This window comes from Indicator indicator, chromosome 6 (genome assembly GCF_027791375.1).
Source record: "Indicator indicator isolate 239-I01 chromosome 6, UM_Iind_1.1, whole genome shotgun sequence".
NCBI classification, from domain to species: Eukaryota; Metazoa; Chordata; class Aves; order Piciformes; family Indicatoridae; genus Indicator; species Indicator indicator.
Window position 1 is genome coordinate 17,569,792 of NC_072015.1, and position 15,478 is coordinate 17,585,269.

Genomic DNA, 15,478 nt, shown 5'->3' on the forward strand with positions numbered 1-15,478 from the left:
CTTTCTCTCTGGCTTTATTACTGCTGCTTCATTCTTTCACTGCTGCTGCCTGTGCACTGACGAAAAATCTATCATGTTCTGAAAAATAATCTACCTGTCTACATCATAATTTTCTTGTTCTAATACTTTGTAAGTACTTGTAGTACCTTTGTCCCTTTCCAGTCCTGTCCTCTCTTGTAAATCCTCTCACAGTGTGCTATTTCAGATGTCTCTTCTCAGCAGTGGAGAGCTCTACACATTTTTTTCCTGTGCTTCCTCTTGCAACAAGAATCATTTAGTCTCTTTTTATTTCCTCTTGATCTTCTTTCATAGATCATTGTTCCCATATTATGCTTCAACTTCCCTTCTAAGAATTTTCTTCTTTCCACACTCTGTTTTCCTCTAACTGGGAACTGCTATCTTGTCTTTGCTTGTAATTTCCATTTCCTCCTCCTGATGCATTATTTTATTATTTATTAACATTATTATTTCTAGTAGCCTCTTCTTGGTCTCTAACAGGTGAACAATCTTTATTAACCATTCTTTGGTCAGTATCTAGCTAACAAAGACTTCTAGGTTATAGACCAAATATATTGTAATCCCTTAAAACAATTTGGAAATTTGTTCATTGTTTTCTTAAACCATAGCTTCTTCTCATCTTTTACTTTTCAGAGCTATAGAAATGTAGGTCTTTATTCAACCTATGCAGTGATGCTAGTGCATAGAACAGGATATGGTTTTAACATAGAATTCCCTATTTCAATCATTTAAGCATACTATTGTAATATCATTCCCAAGAGAAATTTATGGAAGTACAGAAGGGCAGTATTTCTGTAAACAATATCATAAACACTAGGATTTACTTAAGCAATGCACATGTGGGGAAAGTACTACAGGGATAGAGCTCCTAGTAAAATATTGTGGGCCTGTAGAAAATCTCCTCAGTTGTCTTTGATAATTCATTGTGGCACAAAGCTTTACTGTGAGGGTTTCAGTTCATTTCAGTAACATCTAAGATTGTATCTCAGCTGTCTCATCACATCACAAACCATCTTGATGTGAAATTCATTTCCTTTATCAGCTGTCTCCAGAAATGGTTCTTTGTCTTCTTTCTTCAATTTACTTTGTCTGTAATGGAGACCATTTTAATTAAAGGATATTTTGTTCGCCTGTGGAAGCCTTTGATTTTTTGCATAGGAGGAAATACAGTGGAAAGGAAATCAATGTTATGCTCAAAGTAAAAAGTAGCTAATATAATTAGTTTTTAAATTGTTCATTCTAGTAGTTCTCCTTTTTTTTCATCCTCTGAAAATGTTGTGTTCTTACACAGATGTTAGTCATAATTCTGTAGTAGTTTGAATCTTGATATTACTACATAACTAAATTATACAAGTTAATGTTTTCCAAAGAACAATTCAAATAGTTACTCTGGGATGGCATTTTGGGTTGTAAAACCAAAGTGAATTACAGTAAAACAAGGACATTTTAGTAATAAAATAAAACACTGATGTCTATGTTTTATAAATTAAGCACTTTACTGGTTGTACTCAAAGGAAATAATAAAAAGATCTATTCCACAAAGCTTTCCTGTTGTGTGAATAAAACTGAATTTTCATGCTGCCAAAGAAGCAATCTGCTGTAGGCATGCATATATTATTCTTTTTCTTATTGCATTATTTTCTTTTCCCTTATCAATTTATTTGTGTTTGTTGCATAATGGAAGCACTTTATTGTCTGTAGTCTCAGGAAGACCAATTCTATCATAGCTTCCACAGAATACATCCTTTATGTCAGATAATGGAGATACCTATGCCATTTTTGTTCTGTAATTGGCATGGGTTTTGACATTTAGCTGTGGATTCTATACACAACTGAACTTCTGTCATTCTATGAATTCCTACAGGTGCCTGACTACTTTATAATTTTCTTCCACTTTCAATGTTACTGTCTCTCTGTAGCAGCTATCAATCTGAATGGCAGGTAATACTCCTGCTCTCTCTTATGCTGTTTAATTTCAGCATCAGATTCCTTTCTGTCTCCTCAAGAAGTTAGCTGGTGCTTTCCTCACCTTTCTTGATCTACTTGTAAAGGCCATAGGACCTTTATGGGTTTTGTTTTTCTAGGTGACTGACCAGAAAGTGCAGGTAAGTTTTGTTACATTACTTGCCAAACATTAGATCAGTGTTCACACTGTAGTACAAAGTGAACATATTATTTATGCTTTATGTACTATGCTGAAAGAAAACACCTATGCCTTGCTGTCACTGAACCTATTTCCTGACTCAAGAACCAAGGTTTATAACTGAAGTCATAGAATGCTGGGTTGGAAGGGACCTCAAGGATCGTCTGATCCAGCCTTTCTTGGCAAAAGAAATTATTTCTTCTGCCACTGTAACAAACTGTTTCATTGTGAGCTATAACTATGTTCTGCTTCAAGGTTTATGAAAGAGTCATCGTTATCTAAATGTAAAATAAAAACATATTTCAATCAGTAATAACACTGTGTTATCTGCTCATTTCCATGTAGCTTCAGAATGAGTAAAATATTGTATATTACATTTTCTGGAGTTCAGGAATATTCCCTGTAAATTTTACCTAGGAACTTAATAGACACACGGGAATTTTCTCAACATCTTTCCAGGGTATTACAATGTTAAGAAGTCATAATTACAGAGAAATTAAAGAGAAAAACTAAATCAGAGATTTTGAAATAAAACTACATTTTGATTTCCCAAATTAAATGATCCCTTTTGATAACAGAAAAAAAAGCAAAGCTTACAGAATTTTGTTCAGAACATCTAGGCATATTTCACAGATCTTCATAAAGTTGGATGACAGCACAGCCTTCTGCTCTGTCAGCCACCCCTCCTCGTTTGGCATCATCAGCAAATTTGCTGGGGGTACATTCTATCACCTCATCTAGGTCATTGATGAAGATATTGAACAAAAGTGGATCCAGTACTGATCCCTGGGGAATACCATTTGCCACAGGCCTCCAACTGGCCTCTGTGCCACTGATCACAACCCTCTGAACTCTGTTATTAAGCCTCTATTCAAGTATCCAAATGTGTTTGCTGTATCTTTTGTTAAATCTTCAGCAGAGATATAAAAAGCAACTTTTGGTGTTGAAGTTCTCAACCAGTGAAAAAAGCAAATCTGTGGAGATTTGCATACTTGCTTTGCTCCACTTGAGTTGAGACTCTGTGATCTTAGATATTTCTGTTCCCAGTGTGAAGTGAGGGTGTGCACGTTAACAATCAGTTCTGTGTAATGAAACCTGATCTATGAAGTAAATGGAACTGAGATTCCTATATCCACATCATACATATTTGGGAAGTCTTACTTCAGACTATCTCTTGTCTGGTCTCTGAGACTAAATGTCTGTTAGCAGTTAGAATAAATCAAATGTGCTGCTAAAGCACGTTTCCTGGTTTAGTTTCATCTGAAAGAATTCAGTTAGCATGCTCTTAAACTGTTCCATGAGACAAAGCATGGCAAGTGGGGGAGATCAAGGGATTATTTTTCAAAAGCATATTCCTCACAACTGAGTTGTGAAATTGAACATCCTAGGGTAGAGGTGAAGCCTCAGTGGTTAATTTAACTGAGGTATTGCTTTTAGATGCAGAATTAAATGACGGTAGCCTGGACTGTTATTGTTATTCCTGTATTTTAATATCAAGACAATGAAGTCTATAGAAAGCAGTATTTCTAGAAGGATAAGCAAGTGGGATGAAGACTGAACCCTTATTAATTTGCTAATCTTTCTTTTACTGATTTCTTATGTGAAGTGCTGGGCAGTAATAGAAAAAAAGGTTCATCATTAAATGTCTTGAAAAACGCAAAAATATGTAAAATCACTTTTTTTCTATCTGTGCAGTATTTATGCATTTTATTTTTTTACAGTGTTACTCATAATTTAGCCCACTTAGTGACATGCTAGGAACTTTTATTTTATTTTTCAAATGTTATTTACTAAGAGTATACAAATATTTGTCTTTTGAATTCCTTATCTTTCTAATTGGGATCCATCATTGCAATTCCAACAAGGTTATTTAATTTTAAGGTCTTTGATGTCTTCCAATAGATAGATTTTTTTAATCCCCTTTGTATATTTTATTTATTTGGGGGTGTAAATTATTTTAAATATGCACTTCAACATTAATTTGTATTCTGTATGAATATAATTGTAAAGTCCATAAATAGGAGTTGTTCAGAAATCTAAGCAGTATCCAAGTTCAAGGTCTATATGTTTGATCATGCATAAATATGCATACTATGTAATCACTATTTATGTTTACATATAGATAATTAAGTTAGCTATACATATACAGAGAGAAGGAGAAAAAAACATTTCAAAGGGAGCATAAAGAGTTTTCCTTAAAAATATGCTAGGTTAAAAACTCACGTAAAAAAAAAAAAAAAAGCCTTAATCTCCCAGCTATAGAATGTGAGGATTGTAGAGGTTTGAAAAATCCATCTGAAATATTTCTATTTGTCAGAAAATTGTATTACTGTCAATTCACTTCTATATTCCTGTATGTACAGGTACATCTGTTCTGCAGGTGACAGCCACAGATGCTGATGACCCTACATATGGAAACAGTGCCAGAGTAGTGTACAGTATTCTTCAGGGACAGCCATATTTCTCTGTGGACCCTAAAACAGGTGGGTATTTTACAGTTCTCTCAGTGTGAGTTGGCAAAGATTTTGCAGTTATCTAAGTCTGGTAGATAAAATCCAGTGTACGAGTGGGTGGGATTTTTTTTTAATTTCTGTTATGTTCTACTTCTTGTTTTAACACTATGAAATTTAAAAATGGATGTGTTTTGCTGAGTACTAAAATAAGTCTATTGCGTTGTGCCAAACTGGAATAGCACTTTTTCATCTTTTCAAGCCTCTGTTTAGGAAGTGAATCAAGTGAGCTTAATACTTTATGGTTTTGATTGGGTTGTTTTTTCTGAAGGACAAGCATTATTGAATGTGTACTTCAACACATATATCATTTGATATCATATATCATCATATATCAGTTGATATCATTCTTGTATTTAGAAAATTAAGGCACTGGCATTTTCACTGAAAATTTATTCAAGTAGAATGAGTTGAAATATTTATGCTTAAACTTTATGACACTGCCCTCTACTTTTTTTTTTCCACAAAGTGTAAGTTATGTATAAAGAATCCAAACTGATTTCTTTAAAGAGAGGAGAAATGTCCTTGGAGGATAGGGGCTGTTAAGAGTTTCAGATTTTTTTTAAATCTTAAATGTTAATATGATAGTATTTTTTCAGTACACCCTTAATAATGAGGAAATATAATTTAAGAAAGTACCTTTATTGGTCTGAATTCTGTAACTGTTTGTTCCTATCTATATAAAAGCTTTAATGGTGAGAAGAAAGAGTTAAATAGAGTTATTCCTACACTTAAGTGTGGGAAAGAATAAGGTTTTTAAAATGTGAAATGAAGTAAGTATAATGTAAACAGTTTTCATTGTGATGTTTTTCCATTTAAATGTCTATGCTTGTGTACATTAATCCCTGTAGGACTTGGAGGTATAAATGTGCTTCATGACAAGAGAAGTGTATCTCTGCCATCTCAACTAGTTTGAGGTTAGGCATGCTTGGAGTAGGGGGCTGGACTGGATGACCCCAGGACACAGGGTATTAGGGGTTGAAAGGGACCTCTGGAGATCTTCGAGTCCAACCCCCTGCCAGAGCAGGTCACACAGAAATGCATCCGGACAGGTCTTGGAATTTCCGGAGGAGACAACTCCACAACTTCCCTGGGGAGCCTCTTCCCGTGCTCCGTGACCCTTACAGTGAAGAAGCTCCTCCTCATGTTGAGATAGAACCTCCTGTGCTGTAGTTTATATCCATTGGCCTTTGGCCTATCACAAGGTGCAACTGAGAAGAGCCTGTCCCCTCCCTCTTGACACCCAGCCCTCAGATATTTATAAACATTTATTAGATCCCCTCTCTGTTGTCTTCCCTCCAGACTAAAAAGCCTCAGGTCTCTCAGCCTTTCTTCATAAGGCACATGCCCCCATCCCTTTATCATCCTTCTAGCCATCTGTTGTACTATTGCAAGTAGATCCCTGTCCCTCTTCAACTGGAGAGCCCAGAACTGGATGCAATATTCCAGGTGGGGCCTTACTAGGACAGAGTAGAGGGGGAGAAGAACCTCCTTCAACCTGCTGGACACACTCTTAATGCACCCCAGGATACCATTGGCCTTCTTGGCCACAAGGGTGCATTGCTGTGTCACGGATAACTTCTTGTCCACCAAGACTCCCAAGTTCTTCTCCATGGGGCTGCTCTCTAGCAGATTACCTCCTAACCTGTACTGGTGCAGTTTATTATTCCTTCCCAGATGCAGAACTCTGAATTTATCCTTGTTGAACTTCACTAGGTTCCTCTCTGCCCAGCTCTCCAGTCTGTCCATGTCTTGTGAATGGTTGCACAACCTTCAGGCATATCAGCCAAGCCTCCCAGTTTGGTATCATTGTAACTTGCTGAGCAGACTCTCTCTCCCATCATCAATGTCATTGATAAAGATGTTGAACAGGACTGGACCCAGCACTGATCCACTAGTTACAGCTCTCCAGCTGGACTTGGCACCACTGACCACCACTCTTTGGACTCTATTTTGCAACCAGTTCCTAATCCATCTCGCTGTCTGTTCTTCTGTCCCATTTTCCCAGAGTTTACTCACAAGAATGCTATGGGATCAGGTCTTTCTCAAACTCTTCCATACATTTGGGAGCTCATATTAGAAAGGCTTAAGTGTTCAAAGCATGATGGGATCATGCTGGAGGACCTTATAAGGTGCTAGGAGACAAAGCTGATGTAGACCAGTTCATACCTACTGTGTTTTGGGAACAGCTGCTAGTACACAATTTACCCAGCCATGGGCAAGTCTGGCAGAGTACTGCCTGGCACAGGCTAATACCACTCTGGGGTACATGCTAGCACCTAACAGATGTAATTACAACACCAGTAGAACTCAACTTTGTTTTACTTAAAAATACCATTCTGGTCTACATTTCTACTTCTGTTTTGGCACTCTGAGGCAATGGCCTATATTATTTTTATAACGGTGAGCAACTTGTAGTCTGGAGCTGCTATCCAGTCAGTGAAGAATTGCAATGGATTTTTTCAGCATCAGGTCTGTATCACAAAGCAAAGTATTGTTACATCACCTGCATATGTTGTGAAGAAAGCGGATGGGATTGTATTTTTACTCACCAAGCCTTAGGCATTGACAGAGATTTAACTTTAGGGATTTCAATTCTTTTTAATACATGCATAGAATATGAGAATGATTCTGATATCTTAGTCCATTAAAATGACAAATGAATAAATACCTTATTAGGTAAGTAAATAAAAAAAAATGGAGGAAGACTTCTGATTTGGTGAGTAGTCTTTTTATAAGAATAAAATAGAAGTTAATTTAATTTTGCATGACGTTATGGGAAGTAGAACATTGAAAATGATGGGAAATTCTTGAAGAATGGTGTTTCACTATGAAATTTCACTTTGAATTTCTGTGGTTTAAGACTCATTTTCTTAAAAATTCACTCTTCTGAATTTTTAAGCATTTTTGTGACCTATTCTTCCTAAGGCTTCAGTTGTTAAATTCTATTCTCGTTAGGTTTTATCTGAAAATTTTTTGAATTTGCACTGACGTGCACAAACTTCCTTTGCAAGGAAGAAGGACCAAAACAGGATAAAAAGAGAAAGATCCCAACATTCATGATGGAATGTTGTCTCCGTAGACTGGGACTGAAATCCATAATAAGGAATCAACAGGATATGCTGCCCTGATGACCCTTTAAGCTGAGAGAGCTAATGCCTACAGGGGTATGGGATGCATTGTGGGATGCAGAGAAGAGCTTTATGTTATTGTGCTAGAATTATTCATTGATGTTTAGAGGAAGGACCATAGCTAGGGAAAGGGGAGGGCTGAGATGGATTAGGGAGGAAAAAGCATGGGAAAATAGAGGGGTAAGGAGATAAACAGGGCTAGTCATGTGTAAACAGGCTTTTGCTCAGTAACATGCCCTGTGCTTGATCAGCACAGTCTATCCTCTATCTTATTACATTAAATTTCTCTTTTCCTGAGTTAAAAGTATGTATGGTTGTGTGTGTAGATTTAAGTGCAGCTGGACCACTGGTCAAGAGGGGCCTGTGTGTCGGTGGTGGCAGCAAACTGGAGAATGCAGAGTGTGTGTGTGTGTTAAATGGGTGCATATGTAATTACTGAGTCTTAGGCTCTGCAGCCAGTGAGTCTCAGTGGCTTGGGTGCTGAGGTTCTATGTGGCCAGAAGTCTCAACCAGGTGCTAGAAATCTGTGTGTGTAGAAATGTGCTGCCAGCAATATTGTTATGATTCTAAATATCTGAACTACTGTCCATAGATAGTATAAAGTGTAAGATTTTCAAATTCCTTTCAATTTGAATGGCTTTCTACAAAGTGCTTTGTATTTCTGTTTATTAATTACTTTTAGCAATTAGATACAAGATGTAATAGTAATGTAGTTAAACTACATAATTAGTAATTAGCTGAGACAGCCTGTGGTGATTCCTGTTTCCTTTCTGTCTTGAGCCTGACCTTGCATTACAACACTCAAATGGAGAACCTGAGACCTTGTCTGCTTATTAGCTGTTACTTGTTGATAAGCAATTGTCTTCCTGGTCCAATGGTGTAAAAACATCTCAGGACAAGCAATGTTGAGGCAAAGATGAAATAAACTTAACTCCTTACACTTTCCTCCCCAGTTTCATCAAAATATTCTGCTGAATTTTTATAAGGTAGTAATAATGATAATGAAAGAGAGAGAAGTCATTGTAGACAGTCCTAGGCATATTTGCAAAGTTTATGTGTATAGGACTATCTGCTTTTTAACATCAAGAATATGCAGAGGACCCCAGAAAACACGAGTTGCTTCTCTATTCAGAGTAGCATTAATCTCACTGTGAAAGTAAAATAAGAAGCTATTAGTGTCTGCAAGTTTAGTAATATTAATGATGTATCAGTTTGTTTGTGTTTTTTTCCTTGAAGACATTAAATATGTAAAGTAATAGTAAATAGTAAAGAAGTATGTGTGCCTGTTTATAAAAGAGTATTGCTGTAAATTAGTGCCAACAGTGTGAGAAAAGTGTCAACCTCCTCCTGCTTTCTGTCTTCACAGTAATAAGAACAATGGCTTCAAGCATCCCTATAGGAAATGATCTATTTGCTAATTACCTAGGTTGGTCCTGACTGAGAGCACAGTTCAAGTAATAAACATAGACAATAGCTGAATAGATGTTTCCAAATATAGAGATGTGCCTTATAGACATGAAATAAGCAACCCCTGAAGTTCAAGACTTTTGTCCTCTTCTGTAACTGTTGCTATCCTTTTCTGGAAGTTCTTGGCCATAGTTCATATGGGAATGGCACATTTTGTGGCATGGTAATACATAGCTGAGTTGCATGTGTATTCCTCTGCAAAACAGGAGAAAAATAGTTAGCAATTTATTCACAGATTGGTTACTGCTAAATAAATACTAATACTTCTAAAATGAATTTTTGATTAATGGAATCGATTAAAATGACAGGTTTGTAATACTGAGGTAATAATTATGATTTTAATGGCTTAAGCTCTATCTAATTTCCTGATTTAAGAGAAAATAACTTCAGTCATCATAGAGGAATTACACAGACTTTACAATGCAACAAAGGAAGAGCACCCATTGTGTGCTTTAATCTGTTTTGGTATCCCACAAGAAGATTGTGAGGTGCAAATGGGAATAAAAATGGGGCATTTCATGACCCTATGACTCTGTCATACATGGGAAATCATACTAGTTAGTAAAATAATTTCAGAGCTCAAATTCTGCCATTCACTTGAATGACCATCCTTCATTTTTTAAATTAAGAATTAATATTTTTTTAGTTGGCATACCTTTCTTAACAATGTCTATTTAAAAGAAGCATGTTTATTGTGGTCAATAAATGCCTGCTCATAGTCAGATTGGCTCATATTAGAGTACTACTGAAATTGGAGAGTTCTGTGTTTCTCTTGGCTTCATGCTGAGAGGCTCTCATATAGTTTTAAAACCTTAAAAGGCTAAAAAATTATCTTACATAAATTGAATGCTTTTACTCTAAAGCATTTTGTGACCTTTTGACTTTCCCCTAAATCCACAACTAAGATACCACAGCTGATGCCCAGCTTCCTGTAGTTAGCTTAAATTTAACCTTCTCTATCTTTTTACCCAGGGGCTCTTAAAATGTTATTGTTCAATAATTAAATCTTATAGGAGCAGTAATGTCAATTGAATTAATCACAAAACTTTGCTGCTGTCATGTTCTGTTTGAGTTAGATAAGGAAATATATGCTGAACCTTCAGAATCTCACTTGCACTTGCATTGCATACCACTTATTTATACCTGTTAGTAAAAACTCTAACATTATATGTATGATTGGCTTCTATTTAGTTTGAAGATAAGGTCACAGTGAAGAATCAGTGTGAAATCTCAGTTATTTTTATTAGCACTACATCTTGTTAACAGTGTGTAGAATTAAAATACATTCATTTTGTGTGTGGGTATTGCAATTTTTATTAAGTTTTAAGAACTGTATTCCATATTCAGGTTTTCATGTGCTTATTTTCCCTCAAGAAATTTCTGAAATGTTGTAACATAAATTACATCTCTGGTGTATATCATTGCCAAAGTCTGAAGTTTGTTGTCAAGAGAATCACCAGGAATTCAAACTCAAAATTTGAAGTCCTATCTCTTTCTTCTAATACTACCAGGTACTGTGCAATGCATTCCTTCATTCCTGGAGGAACAGAAATATGCACTCCATCTAAAAATATTGTCATGAACACTTGTTTTAGAGTGTTGTCTGCCAGCACTCAGATGAGAGTAGTGGAAATGGTGTAATGTCTTTTGATTTCAATTTTAAGTTAATGTTGGATTTTCTACACCTACACTTTTCACACATTTAGGATAAACTCTCAACAATAAAGTAAATTCTCACAGTTTTCTTCTGTTCAAAATATTGCTATAGTATTTTTTTTTTCCCTAGAGTTAATGAAAAGGGATCTCAGACCATCAGGTGGTCAGACAGCTGAACAACCCAGTGTTTCTTCTAGTTTTCTAAGGCCTCTTCTTTGGTACAGTTGAAAATGTTGTGAGTCATTGGTAAAACTGGAACCTTACTGTTTTGGCCTTGTTTTCCACTAGCATGGAAACTACACCACTAACCATTTACCACCACTATCTTTTCTAGCATCAATGATGCAGTTAGAAAGGACAAGCATAGGAGGCAGAAAACGAAGAGCAAAAAGATTGCCTGCCAATGGCAGCCCTCTGTGAGCACCTCACTTGTGCACACCTCTCTTATAATTAGATGAATGGATACATGCATGAATTAGATTGCTCTTTTCTTAACTAAGGTTTTTCTAGTTTATTCTCTTGGTGTAATAGTGGGAAGTGTACTTACATGTCTCTGAATGAAGTTTGCACTTTAATTTTTGAGGTAAAGCTTTCCTTTTGACATAGAATATTTACATTTTCAGCTCTATTAAGATCAGGTTTGACTCCAAACCTCACTGTAGTGAAGATAACATTAATGTCAAGAAAAATAAATGAGAGAGCGTTAGACAATTGTTCAGATTCTTCTTCCATTGAAATCTGTTGAGATCTTGAATAATTTAAAGTAAAACTATTGCAGAAGTGTAGCAAAAGGAAAAGAATTGTTTCTGTGTCTGTTGCAGGTGGAAGTGTTAATTGATTTTGATTGCCATATTTCATCTAATATAATGTAAATTTAAAACAAACAAACAACCCAACCCAAAAGATATAAAAAATAAATAAATCCCAGCACCTTGCATTTTACTAGGGGAAAAAAAATTCTAACAACCAAAGATTTGCATACTGTAATAGGTTATCCAAGAGGACTTGGAACCTCTTACCATTGGAGGTTTTAAAAGCAAGTTAGACAACAGCTGGTGTGAATGTTTCATGGGAGATTCTTGAATTTGCATGTTGGGACAGAGAACCTTACATGTGTGTGGTGGTGTGCAGAGAGTGCGTAAGGGAGTGTGTAAAGGAGAGAGGGACAAAAAGGGAGAAGCCTGGAGTGTGAGATTCAAGTGGGAAGACAAAGCCCTCTGTGGTAGGGCCACTTCCAGCATGGATGGCAAACCTTCATCTGCTCTGTTTGTCCAAGCGCAAAGTGATGCTAGTTGGAGAACTCAGAGCCACCTAGTGCCAGGAAAATAGCTATAAGGCACTGTGCTACAAATATGAGAAATACAAGAGCTGCGATTGGAAACTATGAAGAGAGCTTTTGTAGGTATGTCTTGTGCTGCAAGGAATGTACTCTTTATGGCAACACTTTGACTGACATTTGGATAACCTTGTTTAAATTTCTCAATATGTCTGACAGTAATAAGAGCATGAATGTAAGAGCAAGACTGATAACAAAATTCATGAAAAAATTACAGGATAACATTTTAAATTCTAAAAGAAGTCACTGAGAATAGAATAGCAACTACATTAGTGAATTAAATAAATTCAAAAAGTAGATTATTTGTAGTATGCAGTTTGCATAATTCTCATTGGTAGAGGTGTGTTTTTTTTTTTTTTCCAATAATGAAGTAACACATGAAATGACAGCATTTGAAACGAGAGACAGGCTACTCATGTGTAATGTTACACAGTGTACCATAGCTCCTCCAGGTTTATTAGAGCTGTAATAAGGAATACTTGGACTCTTTGCTGTGAGTAATCATTTCAACTGCTAATATTATGAGAAATCTCACTGTAAAGAGTTTTTTTTTTTTTTTAAGATATGTAAAAGTACAAGTTTGTTACTACAGATTGAAGCCCAGCAGTCTGCAGTGTTACACATCTTACCACTTTGATATAGCAGTAAAGGCAGGATACAAGAGGAAAACTAAGATTCCTCCTATCTCTAGAGTGCATTTTAATTTTGGTTCTACAGCATGGCTGCATAAATATTTGGATGGATGACTTATAAAAAAAAACTCAGGTTAATCTATTAATAGACATTAAAAAATAGTTCATCAATCTGTGCTTGTTTCTGCTTAATCACTAATGCTTTGTGTTCACAGTAATAAAATGAAAAATCCATCCAGTACTCTTTCACTATGAGATTTTCAATTTGCTGATCACCTACTGGAGAACAGACCTTTATTAGCAAAGGTAATAGGACTGTTAAGCCATACTGTCCTGTTCAGCTTATATATCCAGGATATATGTATTTGTCTGTAATAACAACACAAAAGCAAAGAAGAACCTAGTGTTTAAATGTTTGAATTGTTGCTCCTTTATATCAAAGGAAGGCATGTGCCTTCAGATTTTTTGCTTGCTTTTTCAAGTGGACGTCCACATGTGTAAAGAATTCATTCCTTGCTATGAATGTGTCAAGTAGTCCTTTCTTGAAGAGACTGAGCCTCTGTGCCAGTTCATATCTTATCCTAGCTTAGGTAAAAAAAAAAAGTCCAACAAAAATACCCAAGAAAATAAAGCAAAAAAACAGAACTGAGAGGCATTGGTTCTCTGTAAACAGACATCAGCACAGTACAGTACTTGTTTTTCCAAGAAGCAGCCTGACAGGGATGTGACTTGCATGCTGTTTGTACTAAGAATAGAGTTTCTGACAACTGCTAATGTGGGTGGCATCCACTTCATAGTTAAGCAGTCACATAGACATTTCAGATCCCTTTCTTCTGCATACATGCAGATGTTCATATAGAAAGCATGTAAGAATTAGGAATTTTAATTTTATTACGATTTTTCAGTTACCATTTCACATCTCCATGCTTAGGTGAAGGTTTATGGAGGGTACTTCTTAAAAGCATTAAAAGGGAGAACAAGTGAAAAGATGTTGTGGCTTATGTATATATATGTGTGTAAAAAATATATACAGTGGCTCTAAATAGAGTGGAATATAATTTGCATGGAAAAGTCGTTGCTTCTAAAGTGAATGAACAGAGCTTGTGTATAAATTGAAATGCATTACTTGTTTTACTGCTTCTTTCCGAATAATTAACATAATTTTTCACAGAAATAAAAATTCAACAATAACAAAAAGTCATAGCAGCTCTTCCCTCTTTCACTAAAGCAAAACCACTTTATATAAATATTTACTACTGTGGCAAAAAAAAAAAATGTACCCTTGGAGCTTGGGAATATTGTGTGTCGTGGGTTGAGTTGAACCTGCTGCTGTTATTCATACCATGCTGCAGCCATGCCAGCTTCAAAATCAAAGTAGTGGCTGGAGCAAAATATTATGGGGCTTGAAGTTCATATTGTAATGTGGGAGGCTTCCTGTTCCAATTGCTGCTTCTGAGTTCCAGGTTCTTGGGTCTTTGCTGGGATGGTGGCAAGATAAGGAGCGATCTGGGAGTAGTTTTCTGGTTTGGGCTTTTGGCTTGCTTGCTTCTGCTTGCTGCTGCTTTGCACCATGATTTTTTTTGTGCAAATGGTTAAAGTAATTATGCATTTTTCCCCCTCAATACTGAATTTCTGTGTGTTATTTTCCCACCACTTCTGTGTTGGAAAAATAGACAGGTTAACCTGCTGGTTCAGTTTGACCCAGTTTGTTCTGATTTAATCCATTACAGTGTGTCATTCAGAAGTATCCTTTTCTGGCAGCTGTATCCAAGCTCTTTTAGCTAGGATGATGGTCACAGTTAGATGAGGCCTCTGGGTTAGAAGGAAGGAAAATTAAAGGGGAATTAAATATTTTTTTCCTGTGACATTTTTGAAGATTATCTAATATTGCCTAGTATTTTCAATTTGGATTTTGTCTCTGAAGGTACACCATTACTGAGATAGTAATGTACCATCTGCACAGGAGGAAACTACACCAAATGCACAGATAAGATATTAAAAATGAAGATTATGCAAAGGCTCTTGAAATCATTGTTCCATTTGTATTTTTGTGTCTGCTACAGTCATACTTATTATTTGGGTGCAATGTATTTTTGAGAAGTATCAGGCTATTTAGATATGAAGTGCTTCTGTTGTTCGTAGTTTAGATAATGAAGGTGAGATAGCTGTCCTTTTAAAAATGGATAGTCAAAGTTGGACTGGTTTCCTTCCTTTCCTTTAGTAAGGAAATTCTGATTTGAATTTAAACATACAAAATGTTATTGATTCATACATTAAAGCCAGCCCAGAGTAGAATAATTATGGGCCCAGGATCTTAATTTCCATCCCTTTCCCTGACTACCAAAATAAGGAATGAAGCAGTGGTATTTCCTTCTGTTTCTATAAATTCAGTAACAAGAAAAGGAGGACTAGGGAATATCTCCATCCTTTACAGGATGCAGTGGGAAACATAGTGACTAAGGATGAGGAGAGGGCTGAGGTGCTCAATGCCTACTTTGCCTCAGTCTTTAGCACTGGAACAAGCAGTTCCTTGGACATTCAGCCTGATGAACTAGGAGTCAAGGAAGGGAATCAGAATGAGGTCA

At 36.2% G+C, this 15,478-nt stretch overlaps 1 protein-coding gene across 4 annotated transcripts in view; it reads left to right on the forward strand.

The window, feature by feature from the left end:
• Positions 1 to 15,478, forward strand: part of CDH18 (cadherin 18) — a 110,867-nt gene that overhangs the window by 16,116 nt on the left and 79,273 nt on the right. For 3 of the 4 annotated variants that reach the window (XM_054381776.1, XM_054381772.1, XM_054381773.1), the window contains exon 3: positions 4,525 to 4,644. The exons of the other annotated variant lie outside the window; for it this stretch is intronic. In XM_054381776.1, the coding sequence (XP_054237751.1) occupies positions 4,525 to 4,644 (120 nt within the window). The remainder of the gene's footprint in view (positions 1 to 4,524; positions 4,645 to 15,478) is intronic. 4 annotated transcript variants of the gene reach the window in all.